The sequence below is a fragment of the Ranitomeya variabilis genome, chromosome 4 (assembly GCF_051348905.1).
Source record: "Ranitomeya variabilis isolate aRanVar5 chromosome 4, aRanVar5.hap1, whole genome shotgun sequence".
Classification (NCBI taxonomy): domain Eukaryota; kingdom Metazoa; phylum Chordata; class Amphibia; order Anura; family Dendrobatidae; genus Ranitomeya; species Ranitomeya variabilis.
In genome coordinates this window covers 247,400,255-247,413,258 of record NC_135235.1, presented here as the reverse complement: position 1 = coordinate 247,413,258, position 13,004 = coordinate 247,400,255, and the positions used below count along the sequence as shown (strand labels likewise).

Below are 13,004 nucleotides of genomic sequence, written 5' to 3'. Positions count from 1 at the left end.
CAGTCTATTCTCCAGCCTCCTGTCCACCTCTAGACTCGTCTATTATCAAGTCTCATATATTCTCCAGTCTACTCTGTCCCTCTCCCCATAGAGAACACATGTACACAAGGCTGAAACGAGCATTCATGTGTACAAGGAAATCTTCAGGAGCATTTCTACTTGCTGCCTCTCGTCGTCCGTTGATCTTAGACTCAGGACACAGAATATAAGGAGTCGTCCATAAAGAAGAAGCAGCCACCAGCAGAAAACATTAATAATAATATATTTTAATGAAAAATCTTCCATCATCAGTTTCTATCCAAAGACACTCAAAACTAACTGATTTTTTTGTCCTTAATTTGACCTATGACGGCGCCGGGCAAGACTTGAAATCTTGTCTGCGTTTTCATACTTTTATTTTCATGTTTAAACAACCAGGCGAACGTCCTCCTTGTATATCCCACAAGCTGCGATTCCATGTAGCTATTCAGAGTATATACATTTCACAAGTGGGCAGAGCCAAACACAATCCCTCCACCCCCTGCGCCAATTTACTCTACACAAGTGGGAAATTCTCACCGCTCCCCCGACTCCTCTTTCCCATCAGACTCCGCCCTCCAGACTCTTCCTCTCTGCTTCATCGTTGCCCTTTTCTGACTAGTCCTGTGTTGAATGTGTAACGGAGGCGGCTTCACCTTCAGCGCTTTGTCCCAATTACTAATGAGACGTTCTGTATTATTCTGTAATTATGAACAATACGCTGGGGCAGGCCATGTGGATGTAGCGCTCATCCTGGCCGGCCCCCTCTCTAGTGTCCTCCCGGTCAGTGCAGCTGCTCCATATACAGGGAGTGTGTTCTACCCGATAGAAGGTTTCCTTAAACCTCATCTGCCAGCAACTAAAGGTACCGTCTCACTCAGAGACGCTGCGGCGATATAGACAACGAGCCGACCTAAACTAGATCGCTGGAGCGTCGCTGTTTAGGTCGCTGTAGAGACGTCAAACACAGCAACTCCAGAACGATGCAGGAGCGATACAGTGACGTAACGGTGACTCACTTCTGGTTCTCGCTGGTTGTTAGCTCCATTACATCCATTGTTAGCGTCGTTGCTTTTGATGTCAAACATGACGATACACGCCGACCTGGCGATGAAATAAAGTTCTGGACTTCTAGCTCTGACCAGCGATGGCACAGCGGGATCCAGATCGCTTTTGAGTGTCAAACACAACGAGATCGCTATCCAGGACGCTGCAACGTCACGAATCATTGTCGTTCTCGTTGCAAAGTTGCTGAGTGTGACGGTACCTTAAGTGCTAAATCACCGTGGAGGAGAACATGAATCTCCCATTCTCCGACTATCATTTCTACAGCAGGAGCCACGACGACAGACCCCGTTTATGGCAGATAAAAAGTGCTGGCCATCAGCCTCCCCATAACCGGTGGACTAGAACTTTCTGCATCCCTTAGAGCCACACTTGTTGGAGATGCTGGGAGTTATAGTCTCATGAGTTCTGGAAGGCTGACGGTTGCTGCTGTGAGCCGCCCCCAGATGCCACAGAGCTGAGGGGACACATACAGCCCCTAAAACTGGGTGCAGATGAGAGGACAGCCCCCTCACGAACTGATTGTGCAGACACCTCACTTCAGGGGCCACCGCTGCTCCTCCCACTTTAGCAGTGGGTGGGGTCTTGATGTTTGGCTCCACCCACTCAGACATTGGGAAACATCAAAAGCGTACAGCTACGGCTCAAAATTCAGATCAAAAAGGAAAAAAGGACAAATAAAACAACCGCGACCTTCACATTGCATACAAGAACTGTAGAAATAATTGTAATATTTCCAAAACTGCACTTGTTTTCCAAAAATGGGCACAAAAATAGATATTGTCGCCACCAAGAACAATGGGGTACTATAAAAATGTTAAAAGCCAGATACAAGTATATAAAATGTGTCAATTCTCATTAAACATTGTATATATTTCAAACAAAGAAAGCGACCCTCGTAATATACATGCAAGGAGTAAGATACGTACGGGGAGGGAGCCTGCGCCCAGACGTGACAAATCCGCAGCCCACCCTGTGCCCCAGGACTGGACACGGCGGAGGATTGTGCTGGGGGCGCAAGGACTCAACATACAGCCCCCGACAGCAGCGCAGAGGAATCAGGAGCCGCCACACCACTGACGAGCGGGGACCGTCAGGACTGGTAATTTACCCCCCACTATCCAGAGACATGGAGACCCTGCACAGACGACACGGCACCAGCTGGGTGGTCCGCACACATCCTCAGTAACCAGACGTGTAACATCCCCAACCTCCATTATATCATGTCACCACAACTGAACGTGGGACAGTCACACCGTGTGATGGTTACAAGCAGCGGGATAATGGCCGCTCCATCCCCGGAGGACACAATACTGGGCCGAACCGTTATAATGGGAGCCCCATTACAGGGTCATTGCTGGACCTCAGTGTATGGGAGGAGGGGAGTCATTGCTGGACCTCGGTGTATGGGGGAAGGGGAGTCATTGCTGGACCTCAGTGTATGGGGGGAGGGGAGTCATTGCTGGACTTCGGTGTATGGGGGGGGGGAGGGGAGTCATTGCTGGACCTTGGTGTATGGGGGGAGGGGAGTCATTGCTGGACCTTGGTGTATGGGGGGAGGGGAGTCATTGCTGGACCTTGGTGTATGGGGGAGGGGAGTCATTGCTGGACTTTGGTGTATGGGGGGAGTCATTGCTGGACCTCGGTGTATGGGGGGGAGGGGTGTCATTGCTGAACCTCAGTGTATGGGGGGAGGGAGTCATTGCTGGACCTCGGTGTATGGGGGAGGGGAGTCATTGCTGGACCTCGGTGTATGAGGAAGGGGAGTCATTGCTGGACCTCGGTGTATGAGGGAGGGGAGTCATTGCTGGACATAGGTGTACGGGGGGAGGGGAGTCATTGCTGGACCTCGGTGTATGGGGGGGAGGGGAGTCACTGCTTGACACCAGGGTCACTACTGACCTTGGGATGCAGGGGTGTCATTGCTGGAAGTTGGGGATGTTCACTGCTGGACCTCGGGGTAGGGGCCACTGTTGGACCTCTGGTTGGGGGTCACTGCTGGAAGTCGGGCTGGGGGTGACTGCTGGATCTAAGAAACAACTTATTTCCAGGGTCAATATAAAACTTCCGGATTATGGAGACACGATGTCACACTGAGTATTGTGCAATTCTTCATATTGTGCTGTGTAGTTTGGCTTTTTTTTTTTTTTTTTTTTTTAAAGTAAAAGGAACGAACAAAGCCGCCAGAGACGTCGCGCTGACACTGAACTATCACACGCTAGGTCACACTCTCCCCTGATCTACAAATCGTCACTCAGCACTTTTCCGTTGTTTCCTGAAGTTTGTGGGACCCTAAACAGACCTGAAGTACTTGAGGCAATTTATCTCAAATGGTTTAGAGACTGCTGGGAGTTGTAGTGCATGCAGTGAGCCCTATACCGGCAAGGTAGCGGTGGTAGAGCGCTCGCTGACAGACTGCTGCTTGCTAAGAATCATCCACCTGTACAGTAATTAGTAATCACAATACCTTCTACAGAGCGACGTGCACGCACCCCAGTGCAAGAGGTGTAGAGGAGCCAGAAGCGTCACACATAGCAGGGACATATGGAAATCCCTGGTGACCGCCCGGCGCCTCCATCATCAGTATCTGGTGACCGCCCGGCGCCTCCATCATCAGTATCTGGTGACCGCCCATCGCCTCCATCATCAGTATCTGGTGACCGCCCATCGCCTCCATCATCAGTATCTGGTGACCGCCCGGCGCCTCCATCATCAGTATCTGGTGACCGCCCATCGCCTCCATCATCAGCATCTGGTGACCGCCCGGCGCCTCCATCATCAGTATCTGGTGACCGCCCATCGCCTCCATCATCAGTATCTGGTGACCGCCCGTCACCTCCATCATCAGTATCTGGTGACCGACCATCCCCTCCATCATCAGTATCTGGTGACCACCCATCGCCTCCGTCATCAGTATCTGGTGACCGCCCGGCGCCTCCATCACCAGTATCTGGTGACCACCCGTCGCCTCCATCATCAGTATCTGGTGACCGCCCGTCGCCTCCATCATCAGTATCTGGTGACCGCCCGGCGCCTCCATCATCAGTATCTGGTGACCACCCATCGCCTCCATCATCAGTATCTGGTGACCACCCATCGCCTCCAACATCAGTATCTGGTGACTGCCCGTCCCCTTAGGCATCAGTATCTGGTGACCGCCCGTCGCCTCAGTCATCAGTATCTGATGACCTCCTGTCCCCTCCATCACCAGTATCTGGTGACCACCCATCGCCTCCAACATCAGTATCTGGTGACTGCCCGTCCCCTTAGGCATCAGTATCTGGTGACCGCCCGTCGCCTCAGTCATCAGTATCTGATGACCTCCTGTCCCCTCCATCACCAGTATCTGGTGACCGCCTGGCGCCTCACCATCTTCTCGTCACTTGTACACAGGTTATGGAGGATCTTGGCAGGAGGTTGCACCAAACATCTTGGAGGACTGACCTCAGATCTTTTGGTATGAGGCTTGTGCCGATCCTTCTGTCTCTTCATGTGATCCCAGACAGACGGGATGATGGGAGATCAGGGATCCACCACTTCCAGGGCGCTCACCAGATACTGATGGGAGTTACCTCTCTTTTGTTCATTGATTGGTTTTGCCTTTTGTGTATGTGATGTAGTGTGTATTCGTATCCTCACCTTCTCGGGGATCGCTCTGCTCCTCATCACACTCTCTGGATAAGACCACGTTCACACGGTCAGCACTTCACATCAGTATTTGTAGGCAAAGCAAGGAGTGGGACAGTCAGAGGAAAAGTACTAGAAACACGTCACCGCATCTGTATTATCCCCCGGTCCTGGTTCTGATGTAAAATACTGACTGTGTGAACGTGGCCCGACGCTGCGCTCTGTGTACAATGCAAGTCTACGGAGCGTCAGAGCGAGGCTGAGAACAAAACTCCATAGACTTGCATGGTGAAAGAGGAGCGGCTGATGCCCAGAGTGAGGAGCGGCCGGAGCGGAGAGTCATCCATCACAGGCTCCTGTAACTGAGAAAAAGAAACACGCGACAGGAACTTCTGCAACATTTTGGGTTTTTCGTACTGAGATTTTTCAGTAATGGCATCATTTATCGGCACCAATGATAACAGACCTGAACAACCACCGGTTCACCCACCCCCGTAGCGGCCATCGACCTTGTAGTGTATTCATAGCTCCTAACCGCATCTTCTCTACAGAAATCTAAAAACTAAGAGTAAAAGGCACAGCTCCAGCTGCCCGGGGCCACACCCAGACCCGCGCCCGGGGCCACACCCAGACCCGCGCCCACACCCAGACCCGCGCCCGGGGCCACACCCAGACCCACGCCCGGGGCCACACCCAGACCCACGCCCGGGGCCACACCCAGACCCACGCCCGGGGCCACACCCAGACCCACGCCCGGGGGCAGTCTGAACAAACCCCACACGTTGTTTTTTGGCACCACGCGGTGCTCTCCTCACAAATGCCTCGGCCCTGCCAGAAGTTGGCACAGCAGGGTCCACAGTGCTCAGACACCCCGTGCCTGCCATCCTGGCAAGAGAGCAGCACATTCGGGGGGCTCCCAACTGGGCACACCTGCTAACCACCCATGCGCCGTCATACTGATACGGGTCAGGTCCTTGTGCAGAGTTAGCACCAGCCGTACCCTGGTCTGCCGCTATTACCAGCGGTGGCTTTCCCGGAGCAGAGACTGCTCATCCTTCCAAACGCTGCCACCAGCCAATGACAACACCGGCTGTGCCCACGACCACCGCAGATCTCTAACGCCCCCCCCAGAGCAGAAACATGGGACCTCCGCTCCGCTAAGGCTTAAAATAAAAGAAAAAATAATAAACCCCTATAAAGTAGTAAAGGTACAAGTTCTGGTATAATAAAAGGTTAGTACATAAAGAGGAAACCGGCGACATCGTTACCTAGAGCAACAGCAGCCGAACGATGAAACATGAAGCAGTCGGAGCGTCGCCGGTCTCCATACCTTGTGCTTGGCGACTTTAGCTGGACCGTAGCATTGGCCGGTCAGCCTACACGTGTGTACAGCGCTCCGCAGGGCGGGAGGCGACCCGTACAATTCACGATGCTGGTGAACACATTTGGTCAGAGACGTTCTAAAATGAACACGCGGGATAAGCTGGGGACAAAGGAGATAAATGTCTGTACCAGGGCAGCGACATCCCACCGAGACGACACGGTCACTCCTCACATCAAAAAGGATCAAACACTCCAATCAGAGATCACAAGGACATGAAAACGTCAAGGGCTGGGGAGGATCCCTGCGCTCGCCTGCCTGTACCTTTAAGGATCAGACGATCACACAAAGCCAGCGGTGGGGGAGGAGTCTCTGCACCGCCGGCTCCATGGCGACAGTGAGGGAATTATCCAGGTAAAGCAGAGGCTCCTCCCATTAAGGGGCAAGCAGTGGTTTCCAGGTGTCGGCCTGCGGTAGATGCGGCTGCCTCCCCGTAGTGTCCGCATGGGGATCATATACTCATTACTCAGAAAAGAAATGTAAAGAGAAACTAGAACTGACCAAACATAGGCATTTTCCAAAAAAGAAGAAAAAAAAGGTTAAAAATGAAGAAACGTGAAGTCCGGGCGCAGGTGCTCAGCTACTCCACAGCAATGGAAGCCACCTCTGCTTTGGGGGTGTCATCTCGGCTGGTTTCTCCTTCCAGCGGGGAGGCCTTGGCAGGCTCCGTCAGCTCCTCCTCGTCGCCCTCCTTGTCTGCGAGGCCGCTCAGGGAGCCCAGCGGGAAGGAGCTCTCGCAGTTCTGGGTGGAGGACACCTGGGAGATGACAGGCATTTGGACAGACGAGTTGCTTTCAAAGCCGTGTTCTACCAGCTCGTACTGCCCAAGAACCTCTTCCTGCTCCTGACTCAGGTAATCCGGGACTAGGAAATCACTGCGGAGAAGAAGACAACAGCACACTCTTACCATGAGGGCACACCACCGGAGCAGAGACCACCAGTATCCTCCCTCCCGGAATCACGGCCTGTTCACAGCACGTTTCTGATGGGGCCGGCACCAGAGATACGGTGGACAGACGTAGGGTCTGCACCGAATACAGCAGCTCCGGCCCCTCGGGGGTCAGGAAAATACACAAGCCATCTAATCAGCCATCACCTTGTCTGCAAACACGGTATCGGGGGGCCGGCTGGGCTGCACTTCAATATTATAGGGGTGAAGATGTAGAAAATAAGTGCAGTACTCGCCCTCTGAGGTCCAGTGAGCTGCCCCGACATCAGCGCCACCAATGAGCCCAGCAATGGGAGCGCGTGTGACCGATGCAACTAGTCGTGACCACTGCAGCCCGTAAGGCTAGGTTCACACTGCATTAACAGCAGCCCGTTAAACACATACAGTAACGGGCTGCTGTTAACGCAAGTGCCGACTTGTCACATCACTAGCGCTGATAGAACATCTGCTATCTCTATCTGCGCTAGCAGTGACGGACCCGGAAACACTGCAGCCCGCGTCCCAGGGTCCGTCACTCAATGACGGTACATGGCTAGCGCATGCTTATTGTGGGCGGGCGCTAGTGATGCGTCCGACATAGAACTTAATGGCGGCGTTAACAGGCTACGTTACACCGCGTTATGCCGCGGTGTAACGTAGTCCGTTTAACGGACGCCACAGACGCAGTGTGAACCCAGCCTTACTAAAAACAGGGCAGAGGTGGAGGATGGGGCATGCCAACCCGCGGGAGGAGAGGGGAAATGGGGGAAGTAGCGCCAACCCGGAGGGATAATGGCGGGGTAGGGGAGCGCCGGCCCAGAGGAGGAAGGGGGGGGGAGAGACATTAGGGGTCAGTGCCGCCCAGGAGGGGAAAGGTGGGGTGTTCTGGGATGAGCGCCAACACGGAGGTAAGGGGGAGGGTGTTTAGCACCGATCCGGAGGGGAAAGGGGGGTTGGGGGTGAGCGCCGATCCGGAGGGTGAAGGAGCGCCGACTCGGAGGAGGAGCATCGACCTGAGGGAAGGAGTGTGGTGAGGGCACAGACTCGGGGGCAGCCGTCCCACAGAGGGAGAGTATAGCAGAGTTTGATATTTTCTATGCCGGCACCTCAGTAATGAATGGTGTCCGTCCATCTGTCACCCCGATGTCCGGATTTCTTAGCTTTCTGCTCCACTGATGGAATATAAAATGAGAAATACAAGGGCTGATGTGAACCCGGAAGGCAGATGGGAGAAGGGACGGGTGGAAGGTTCAGGATTACTGGAAAATGAGAAAACATGAAGTCAGCAAGAAAAGCTGAGGAGATCAGACAGCCCAAACCCAGAGGCTGCACTACTGAGGCAATCTCTGCCCTGATGGGGTGAGGGCAGTCCGGCAGAACGTGGATAGGACACTACCGTCACCCTCAGTAGTGCAGCCTCAGGCTTTGGGCCTAGAACTAGGGTAGATTGAATAGCTTCAGCACTCATCGAATATACAGAGGGAACCCGGCTTCCTGGGGCCCCCGATAATCAGCTGCATGTGTTGCGGGTGGGTGACCGGCACAGCACATGTATGGAGAGCAGAACAAACCGGCTATCCTGATTATCGGGGGCCCCAGGTATGTGCTGTGCCGGTCACACCGCCGCGACACATCCAGCATCGGACAGCTGATTATCGGGGGCCCCAGGTATGTGCTGCACCGGTCACACCACAGTAACACATGCATCGGACACCCGATTATCGGGGGCCCCAGGTATGTGCTGTGCCGGTCACACCGCAGTGACACATGCAGCATCGGACACCTGATTATCGGGGGCCCCAGGTATGTCCTGTGCCGGTCACACTGCAGTGACACATGCAGCATCGGACACCTGATTATCGGGGGCTCCAGGTATGTGCTGTGCCGGTCACACCACAGTGACACATGCAGCATCGGACACCTGATTATCGGCGGGCCCCAGGTATGTGCTGTGTCGGTCACACCACAGTGACACATCCAGCATCGGACAGCTGATTATCGGGGGCCCCAGGAAGCCGGGTCACCGATGCAGATATTCGGGAAGCACTGAAGCTATTCGATCAACCCTACCTAGAACCTCTGGATATGCATGGTCTCCAGGACGGAGCAGGCTGTACATGGCTGACCTTCTTGCTTTCCTGTCTTTACGATTACATGATGGAGTAAAAGGCTTTGCAGACTCATCCCTCCGTTACATTAAGTCTGCGGCAATTTGGGGACCAGTGCATCCGCTTTTGGTGCAGACTCTCGGGGATACACAGGACACTACGTTCTGTCACACTTTTTACTCCATCAACATATTCTGATGCTTGTGAACGAGGTTGAGGAAACGGATATTCACACAAAATGTGGATTTCTGTGCTGCAATCAGCGTGTCCTCCTGTACCTACCCGTCCGTCCTCTGGCTGCCCCGTGCTGGCGGCTGCACTATGGCTCCTGGCAGTGGAGCGGAGCTGTACTGCACCCTCCATGGGCTCCCATAGGGCATCTCTGCTGCAGCCCCATGCACGCATCTATAGACACCCGTGTATCAATGTCGGTGCTGCTCTGCGCCCCGGCGGCTGCTGTGTGGAGGAACATTGGGTTACATCGGCTGGCATCTTGCTGTGCACCTCACCTGCTCTGGAAGTAGTTTGCTAGCTCTGACGCTTCGTGGTTCAGGCTCCTCAGGTGCACGATTAAATTTCCAGAGTTGGTAAACATGGCGCCGCATGTTTTGCACTCGTATATCCGAGGCTTGCGGATAATGTGCCGGGAAACCCGCATGTGGTGTTTGTATTCCCCGAAGGAAGTGAATGTTGCACTACAAATCTGGCACCGGAAACAGCGTTTACCTTCGTGTTTCAGCCGATGCATCTTTAAGGAGTAAGCCCGAGTGAATTTTTTCCCACAGCGATCACACTGAAATGGTTTAATTCCTAGGAAAAGAAAAGGGAGCGATCAAATACGTGAATAGTTTACACCAAAGACGTCTACTGCTCTCTGTTGGCTGCCATTCAAAATGGCACTGTCCTTCCAATACTTCCCATTCACAAGGTACAGAAGGGAGAAAAGGGCCCACGTCATGCAGAGTACGGGCAAGGTACGAGGATGGAGAAGCCTATAACCCCAGACAACCTCACTATGCGAGCGGAGCATCGTCTCACTATATCAGCGGAGGGTGCGGCCACGTCGTCTCACTATATCAGCGGAGCGTGCGGTCACGTCGTCTCACTATATCAGCGGAGCGTGCGGCCACGTCGTCTCACCATATCAGCGGAGGCTGCGGCCACGTCGTCTCACTATATCAGCGGAGCGTGCGGTCACGTCGTCTCACTATATCAGCGGAGCGTGCGGCCACGTCGTCTCACCATATCAGCGGAGGGTGCGACCACGTCGTCTCACTATATCAGCGGAGCGTGCGGTCACGTCGTCTCACTATATCAGCAGAGCGTGCGGCCACGTCGTCTCACCATATCAGCGGAGCGTGCGGTCACGTCGTCTCACTATATCAGGGGAGCGTGCGGTCACGTCGTCTCACTATATCAGGGGAGCGTGCGGTCACGTCGTCTCACTATATCAGCGGAGCGTGCGGCCACGTCGTCTCACTATATCAGCGGAGTGTGCAGCCACGTCGTCTCACTATATCAGCGGAGCGTGCGGCCACGTCGTCTCACTATATCAGCGGAGCGTGCGGCCATGTCGTCTCACTATACATGATGAATCAGAAGGATGTGTCCGCAAGGTTACACACTACTTGTTCTTCCTCGCTGCGCAGGCGATACACTGACAGGCAGACACAATGAAGGAAGTGACGGCCGCGCGACGCCATTTTCGCAGACTAACCAGAATGAATAAGCATATGCTGCTTCAGGTTTTGGATTCGGGTGAAGCGCACGCCGCAGGTCGGGCACTGGAAAGGTCTGTCGGGGCCGTTGGGACTCGGCCGCTCCGTGCTGCTCGTGGATGGAGTCAGGTACAACTGGTATGGATACTGGACATTCTCCAACCTATAACGACAGGAGGACACAGTGATGGCGCCATTCACTGACGGGTCGGGACCGCCCATATAACGGATGACGGAGGAGGGTCTGTGACGGGCTCGAGGGCAACCTGCAACCTCATGACAAGGAACATATAAGGAGAAGCCGCAAAAATCAGAGGATGGTGTACGAGCGGTCACACACTCACCTGTCATCGTCATCTGCATGGACATTGCTGCTGGCCGTCCCCTGGAGCGTGGGCAGACCTTCACCAACACCCTCATCAATGGAGCCTAGAGGACAGAGGGCACAGAGCGCGGGTAATCATCGGGGGATGTAATACAGGAGGGAAACAACAGCGTCCACATACACAGCGAGGTGCTCCCGCCATCACAGGAGGGGCACACATACACAGCTCCGTCCTGGCGCCATCACAGGAGGGGCACACATACACAGCAGGGTACCGGCGCCATCACAGGAGGGGCACACATACACAGCAGGGTCCTGGCGCTATCACAGGAGAGGCACACACACAGCTCCGTCCTGGCGCCATCATAGGAGGGGCACACATACACAGCAGGGTCCTGACACCATCACAGGAGGGGCACACATACACAGCGGGGTGCTCCCGCCATCACAGGAGGGGCACACATACACAGCACGGTCCAGGCGCCATCACAGGAGGGGCACACATACAGTACAGACCAAAAGTTTGTACACACCTTCTCATTTAAAGATTTTTCTGTATGAAAAATTGTAAATTCACACTGAAGGCATCAAAACTATGAATTAACACATGTGGAATTATATACTTAACAAAAAAGTGTGAAACAACTGAAATTATGTTTTACATTCTAGGTTCTTCAAAGTAGCCACCTTTTGCTTTGATGACTGCTTTGCACACTCTTGGCATTCTCTTGATGAGCTTCAAGAGGTAGTCACCGGGAATGGTTTTCACTTCACAGGTGTGCCCTGTCAGGTTTAATAAGTGGGATTTCTTGCCTTATAAATGGGGTTGGGACCATCAGCTGTGTTGTGCAGAAGTCTGGTGGATACACAGCTGATAGTCCTACTGAATATGTAAAGGCACAGATGATTGGCCTCGGGGAGACCAAAACATCCAACACTGCGGAGACACCATCACGTGTTTCTCAACGCAGTGATCCAGAACACTGCCCCCATCCCTTATGGGAAATATGCAAATGCATGTGGGATAGCTGCGGAGACACCATCACGTGTTTCTCAACGCAAGCAGTGAATAGCCAGACCTTTCCCCGGGAAGGAACAACCACGGGAAGGGCAGCATCCAATAAAGGAAAACCACCTATGCCAAGCATGGTATCCATCCACAGACAGCTGTTTCGGGGTGTTTGCCCCTCATCAGTGTGGAGTAGGAATCTGGCTATTAGGAAAGGCCTGGCTATTCACTGCTTGCGTTGAGAAACACGTGATGGTGTCTCCGCAGCTATCCCACATGCATTTGCATATTTCCCATAAGGGATGGGGGCAGTGTTCTGGATCACTGCGTTGAGAAACACGTGATGGTGTCTCCGCGGTGTTGGATGTTTTGGTCTCCCCGAGGCCAATCATCTGTGCCTTTACAGCCTTTTACTAGGCACTGCTCCTAATAGCCAGATTCCTACTCCACACTGATGAGGGGCAAACACCCCGAAACAGCTGTCTGTGGATGGATACCATGCTTGGCATAGGTGGTTTTCCTGTATTGGATGCTGCCCTTCCCGTGGTTGTTCCTTCCCGGGGAAAGGCCTGGCTATTCACTGCTTGCGTTGAGAAACACGTGATGGTGTCTCCGCAGCTATCCCACATGCAAGTCCTACTGAATAGACTGTTAGAATTGGTATTATGGCAAGAAAAAAGCAGCTAAGTAAAGAAAAACGAGTGGCCATCATTACTTTAAGAAATTAAGGTCAGTCAGTCCGAAAAACTGGACAAACTTTGAAAGTCTCCCCCCAAGTGCAGTGGCAAAACCATCGAGTTCTACAAAGAAACTGGCTCACATGAG

General features: G+C 53.4%; 1 protein-coding gene across 7 annotated transcripts in view; it reads right to left on the bottom strand.

Moving 5' to 3' along the window:
- Positions 1 to 245: 245 nt before the first annotated feature.
- The window catches only part of ZBTB44 (zinc finger and BTB domain containing 44), a 28,829-nt gene continuing 16,070 nt past the window's right edge, over positions 246 to 13,004 (bottom strand). Inside the window, exons 3-8 of one of the 7 annotated variants that reach the window (XM_077249364.1) lie at positions 11,190 to 11,274; positions 10,845 to 11,008; positions 9,854 to 9,937; positions 9,410 to 9,583; positions 2,552 to 6,966; positions 246 to 2,481 (exon numbers count right to left, since the gene is read on the bottom strand). In XM_077249364.1, the coding sequence (XP_077105479.1) occupies positions 9,447 to 9,583; positions 9,854 to 9,937; positions 10,845 to 11,008; positions 11,190 to 11,274 (470 nt within the window). In that variant the 3' untranslated portion in view covers positions 246 to 2,481; positions 2,552 to 6,966; positions 9,410 to 9,446. Of the gene's footprint in view, positions 2,482 to 2,551; positions 6,967 to 8,125; positions 8,192 to 9,409; positions 9,584 to 9,636; positions 9,938 to 10,844; positions 11,009 to 11,189; positions 11,275 to 13,004 lie in introns of those variants that run through there. The other 6 variants (XM_077249365.1, XM_077249358.1, XM_077249359.1 and 3 more) reach the window with 6 other exon arrangements.